Source organism: Cydia pomonella, chromosome 2, assembly GCF_033807575.1.
Source record: "Cydia pomonella isolate Wapato2018A chromosome 2, ilCydPomo1, whole genome shotgun sequence".
Classification (NCBI taxonomy): domain Eukaryota; kingdom Metazoa; phylum Arthropoda; class Insecta; order Lepidoptera; family Tortricidae; genus Cydia; species Cydia pomonella.
The window spans coordinates 30024708-30031309 of NC_084704.1; the positions used below are offsets into that span (position 1 = coordinate 30024708).

General features: G+C 41.7%; 1 protein-coding gene across 1 annotated transcript; it reads left to right on the forward strand.

Annotated features, from left to right (window-relative positions):
- Positions 1–330: 330 nt before the first annotated feature.
- LOC133515345 (glutamate receptor ionotropic, delta-2-like) lies at positions 331–6332 on the forward strand. The gene is made up of 12 exons (XM_061847870.1): positions 331–550; positions 932–1089; positions 1552–1734; positions 2090–2191; positions 2431–2546; positions 2830–2997; positions 3454–3680; positions 3993–4201; positions 4452–4574; positions 4850–4998; positions 5099–5231; positions 5608–6332. The coding sequence occupies exons 1-12, from the start codon at positions 469–471 to the stop codon at positions 5698–5700; spliced, it is 1743 nt and encodes a 580-aa protein (XP_061703854.1). The 5' UTR covers positions 331–468; the 3' UTR covers positions 5701–6332.
- Positions 6333–6602: the final 270 nt, after the last annotated feature.

A 6602-nucleotide genomic window follows, 5' to 3' on the forward strand; every position in this document is an offset into this window, starting at 1 on the left:
TTATATGACATTTTAGTTTCTAAATATTACCAGGAATGCTTAGTTAAAATGTCTCGCAATGCTCACGGGCACCTTGTATACGTACAATAGATTCAAGAAAATATATATATTTTTTTAATTTATTTATAACACAAACAGTCACATATACAAATGGATTTGAAGTACAATGTAGAGTACTTAACATACTTAAGAATCATATACCTGGAGGTTCATTATTATATTTATTTGGTTTATATTTTTTTCTATGTTGGTCGTTATAATTTATACTTATACCAAAGATCCCACAATAAAGATCTTTTGTTCCGCATCGGACGTTTATCTGTAAATTATGAACCTATGTAGGTATAAATGCGAACTTCGCCTTTATAAGTATTGTCGTCATAATACGTCGTGCTAAAATTAGAACGTGCCTATTAGTGAGCGGCGTCTGTGGTATAACTCCAAGTCCAGACGAGGATCTTCGCTGGCATGGAGCTGGTGTCGTTCGCATTGGCGTACTTCGCTGCCAAGCGACTGTCGCTGCTCACGGCCTTTCTCTGTTGGAGACCAGGTTCGTTCTCCTGAACACTTTTCTTCTTAGCGCTTTCTCGGTAAGCATCGTTCCTAATGGAGGCTTTTTTATACCACGTCGGCAAACGAGCATACGGCCCGTCTGATGGTAAGCTGTCACCGCAGCTTATGGCAACGTTGCCAAACCTTTAAAAACCTGTACTAAACTCATTTTTTGAATAATTCCATACTGTAGTCCTTCGAGAATATCTCAGCTCAGCTAATTCCAAAATTCGTGTGCGCTGCACTAGTATTTACGAAAGTGATAAAGCTTAATACATGTAATTAGGCTTTATTGGAATTATTCCAGTTTATTTGCAATGTGTCACTTTACCGAACAATTACTGTGTGCCTCAAATAATTTAACTTCTCTTTGATACAGAGGAGCTGTCAGCGCTATGTCGAGACGCGCAGCGCCAAGGCATGCGAATCAGCATAGCCGACTGGACGCATCTGCCGCCACTCGAGCCCTATGCGACACATCGGGAAGGCATGCTGCTGGACGTTACCTGTCCCGACGCCCCACTCGTTTTAGAAAAGGTTGACAACAACTTAAACAATCGTGCCTCAACTTAAACATATCTGGTGGGATGCACCAGGAAAGGACGGAACCCTGTTGGACGTGATCTGTCCTGGCGACCCACTTGTTTTAGAAAGGGTACACGTTTGCCTTAAGCATTGCTAGGACTAGGTGTGGCTGCCAGCGCTCAAACTGTACGGGACACATAGGGAATTCATGCTGCTACAATGACTTCCCGACGCCTCGATCGTGTTAGAAAAGGAATAAGTAGAGGGTAAAGCTGTAAGGATAATCGCCACCTCACCATTAAAGACGCGAAAACTTGCTTACAAGGTAGATCTTGTGAATCACTTGCTGTTCGCGAGCATTTCTTAGCATGATTTAAAATACGCAAGAGGTCACGAGAGCGGGCATTTGACATATCTAGACTGAGCCTTAAAATGGGCTATCATGTCTATATACAAAACTTCATCTGTTACCAGGCGTCTTCAACCCGCGCTTTCAATCTCCGCCACACCTGGCTATTGTTGCACAACGCACCGTTCAACGCATCCCTGATGGAGGTTACCCTGGACTCAACACTAGTGCTACCAGACGCTGACGTCGCTTGGGTGGCCAACGACCAATTTCTGGATGTGTATCGAATCAAGCACGACCAGGCGCTGGTTAGTCCAGCCAATTACTTAAGAGGGAAGAATAGCTTTGCGATCCTAACGAAATTACGGTACATTTTCTATGAAATTCCATTTCCACTCAGTTTCCACTCGCTAAATCTTATTAAATTACTTTGATTTTGATGTCGATCGCTTCAGCATCATATTTCTAGGTTTATAGGTTTAAAGGCTTTTTTTTTGTTATGCAAATTTTGAAAAAAAGGAAATACTATAAACCTACGATTAAAATAAGTTTTCAAATAGAAGGCTGTTGTGTTTTAGTCTAAAATAAACTACAAAACGCTATTAAAATAGGGAAGCACGAAGCACTTCTATCAACTGATAGCGATAATACTGAATTTTGCAGATTACTATGCCGTTGGGGGACGACGCGGCACGTGTAGCACTCCCTGCTGCCCCAACTAGGAGGCGAGACCTCAACAACGTGTACTTGAGGAGTTCCACTATAGTAAGAATATTAAATGAACTGATTTATTGTTCACTAAAACGAGACTTGATCGTGAGCCTCGCGATCCCGGAGAAATATTGGCAATAGAAGACATGTTCATCTAGGCGGCACGTTTTTTCAAATTTCCCGCACTTGGTCTTTTTTATTAACTTCTTGCAATATACATAATATTTTTACCATAAATACTTACTTAGTATAAAATTATCGCATTTATATCTAAACAATGATTTATGCCACAGATATCGCAGCCGCAATTCTTCAAGGGCTGGAATGACCTGACGGTGCGGCAAATTGACACCTTCCCCAAACTTACGTGGCCGCTCATGCACCTGCTGGCAGACGACTTACACTTCAGGTGCTTTCACTTTACCAGGAATTGGCATACTTTTAAAAGAAGAACAATGAATTTATATTTTATACTCCCAATGCCAATTTGATTCTCCTACTCCGTTTGATTCGCCGACCCCTGTATATCATTCCTATTTATATTTCCATTACTTTAACAGTACTCAATTAAGCACTAATAAAACTGTGAAAAAAAAATAGGAGTACCATGAGCAATGATCGCCGTTAAGTAGCTAGCGACCCCGCCATTCAAACTCACAATAAAAGGCTGCTTTAAAAAAAAATCAATACAGGTACAACTTGATACAAGTGGACTTATATGGCGAGAACCGGAATGGATCGTTCGACGGCCTGGCGGGGCAGCTGCAGCGCCAGGAGATCGAAGTCGGCATCACTTCCATGTTCCTCCGTGCCGATCGCATGCAAGTTCTGCACTTCTGCTCCGAGACCGTTGAACTCAGGTCTGGCCTACTAACATACCCTTCACATTCCGCCAATTCCGCTTTTAATATCCAGGCTATGTCATATTGCGAATTGTGACAAGTGAATATTTGGGTTTGAATTACGATTTTTGTTTCTATAATTTGCTTGCAGTCTAGAGAATGGTGTAAATAGTACACCCAGAGGATCTGGCGGGTTGACAATTATCATGTAGGAAACGGGTAAGCATAAGCAAGGTCTGCTGTGGGACGCCACATGTCTCAGCACCTTTTCTGTGTCTACCATTGGTCGAACCGTGTGATCGTTTTTTTCACCGAAAGGACTTTATTCTATTCTTATTTTGTTTGAGATTTTATCATAGTCTCCAAAAGTTTTTAGATGATAGGGTAAGTGACTGACTGCGAATTTGTTAAGTACTGTAAGATAATGTGATATTATATGAGCCATTATGAAAATTTATATGTGTATATTCACAGGGGAGCATTCATGTTCCGACAGCCGTCAAAATCCGCAGTCTCCAATGTGTTCCTTCTGCCGTTTAGCCGCGGAGTGTGGATAGCGACGGCACTGACGCTGGTGCTCGCTGCAGTAACGCTGGCGCTGCTGGCGCGGCGGCCACGGCTACGAGCAGTCGATGCGTCGTTGGAACAGCTCTCGATAGGGGAGGCTGTCATCTTTACCGTCGGCACCGCGTGCCAGCAAGGTGTGTAGATGCAAGGTTCTCACACCCGCCCCACATCTCATGTCCCCTTGTTCTGTGCAGGTCATTGTAAAGTTAACATATCTCGTATGCTCATTGCGCAAGCACTCATTGTGTGTGAAAAGTATATTCCCACAATTTCTCTAAGTGTAATTAAATATATTATTATATTAAATTAATTGCCTACCGATTAGCAATCCGTGAATTTATTAGTTTACATTGGGCTATCTGTCTGCCTAAATTGGCAGAAAGTCTAATTTATCATTGAACTTGACGAAATACAAAACTGGTAGTTAACATTCTATTGTCTCTAAGGGTTCCACATCGTGCCTGAACTGGCTTCAGCGCGCGTGGTGATGTTCTGCGCCCTGATGACGGCCCTGTTCGCGTTCACCGCGTACTCCGCCAAGATTGTGGCAATCTTGCAGACGCCCAGTGATGCAATCCGCACCATCGATGATCTCACGAACTCGCCCATGACCATGGGAGTTCAGGAGACCACGTACAAGAGGGTTTATTTTGCTGTACGGGAATTTATAATAATCACTATCCATTTTCTCTCGAGATATATCCGGCTACAGGAAAAAATTTAAGTCTTCACAATTTTTTTCTGACTTTCTTAACTAATATTTTATGCTATGTTGATAGTATAATCACCAGACGCACCTGTAAAATTAGCCAAGTATGGTCGAGTTACATTGGCTCCATGGTATGGCCTCCACTTCTCTCAATTCAACCAAGCCATCTCCTAAAGTTTTACCGATATGCTTGCAGGAGAGCACTCAGCCGGCGACACAGAGGCTGTACCGGCACAAGCTGTTGCCTCTCGGCGACCGAGCGTACCTCAGCGTTGTGGATGGCGTGGCGGCCATGCGTACAGGCCTTTTCGCCTTCCAGGTCTGTTCTCTTTTGTTAACACAGATCTTTAAAAATTCTACAGTTTCAGTTACAATTTATACGAGTTCCTATGTTTACAACGTTCTACAAATCATATCGAGAGCAACATTAGATACCTATAGCGTTATTTCGTGAAACGTAATTTTACGTCTAACTTTTCAAATCATTTTAAATAGGGAGTAAAATCGGTCTCTCATACAGTGGTAACATAAAATTGAAAAGGTTAGGGACCACTACCTTATCTGTAAGGACATTTTTCTTCTGTTTGAATGCAGGTTGAAGAGCCATCAGGCTACGATATCATCAGCAAAACTTTCACAGAGCGCGAAAAATGCGGCCTCATGCAGATCCAGGCCTTCAAGTTACCCATGGTGGCTGTGCCCATACGGAAACATTCCGGTTATAAGGAACTCTTCGCCACCAGGTTTGAGTCTATATTAACTTTTGTCCAGATCTGGCGTATGCGTCTGAATTAAGTTTAAGTTTAAGCAAGCTATAAATTCGTGATGAAACGTTGTTGACAGGTTACGATGGCAGCGCGAGACTGGGCTGATGGATCGCACTCGACGCATTTGGCTGGCGAGCAAGCCGCGCTGTGACGCCAACTCGGGCGGATTCGTGAGCGTCGGCATCATCGACATCTTGCCTGCTCTGCATGTACGTTACTACACAGTACAGTACAGTCAACGTCAAAAGCAGCAGATCAGAAGTATCTACTTCTAATAACTCAACATAAAGGAATATGTCTCTATATGTTTAACAATTAGACTGTGACTTTTGAACGCGAACTGTAGAAATAGCAATTTGAAAAAGTATTCCAGGGTGTCAGATACTTGTGGTACATTGTTTCATCCGCAACTATTGATGCTGACATTGGAATAACACTTTATTGCTTGAAAATAGTTCTAGTCTACTTACTCTTTAAAATTGCGCATTTGATTACGCTTTTTAATTGGTGTGAGATTAATTTTTCTCTCAGTGTTTATTTCGTTCTCGATCATATCATAACAACAGAAGTATTACCTAACGGCAGGTGCTGGCTGCAGGAATGGTAGCGTCGGTGTTGTTCCTGGTCCTCGAGCGCAGCATGGCGCGCCTAAAGTGCTGTGGAGTCCGCGGCTCCTAACGCTACGTGAGAAAGTTATGCCTAAGGAACTGTAGTCATGGATTTTGCACATATTAATGCATGGAGAGCAGAAATATGGTCTTTGTAGAATGATTTTGCGTATGCTTACTTGCGCTCTGTCTCTTTTTTCAGGGTAACTTTCCTGAATGTTACTTGATAAAGTAAGGACGCTAATCACGAAGAATTTCGTACATTGACCTATTTCTTGCCGGTACTTGTGTTGCTGTTTTCTTTCTGTATTTATTTTATTTTATTGGAGTGTGCAATAAAGAGTATTTCTATTGAACCGCCTATTCCTATCTTTATCGTACGCGCGTAATTATATTACTATCCCGCCCATGATGCCGGCGCCGGCGATCAGTGCAAGCGGGACAGCAATAGAGTCCGACCAAGCTAAGTTGCTTAGCTTGGTCTAACTATAAATATTCGCATGCGAATGAGATAGGAATAGGCGGGTCAATGTACGAAATTCTTCGTGCTAAGCGTCCTTATCTTAGCACTATAGCAAAATATACCTTAACTTAATGGTTTATTCATTCAAAACACACACTGCAGAAAGAAAGAGCATAGCTACACTCCACAGATAGAAGAATAATCTACTCCCAAATTTTCAGTTTATTTTAAAGTAAGTAGGTAACAAAAACATAGGTGATATTTCGTTTATTGTTTCTTTTACTTATTAAAATTAGGTCATGTAAAAGTTAGAAGAGAACTGATGCCTGTTTTACCAAGATTTGTAAACTATTTTTCTGACAGTTTTCATTGAGGTAATTTGATTCAGAATGGAGTAAAATGTATCACATTTCTATTGAGAATCTCTTAAATATTGTCAAGTTTCACAAAGAAAGTTAGAAAATTAAGGCGTCTACAGTAGGGCTTACAATATCGGACGGTTTCCAATT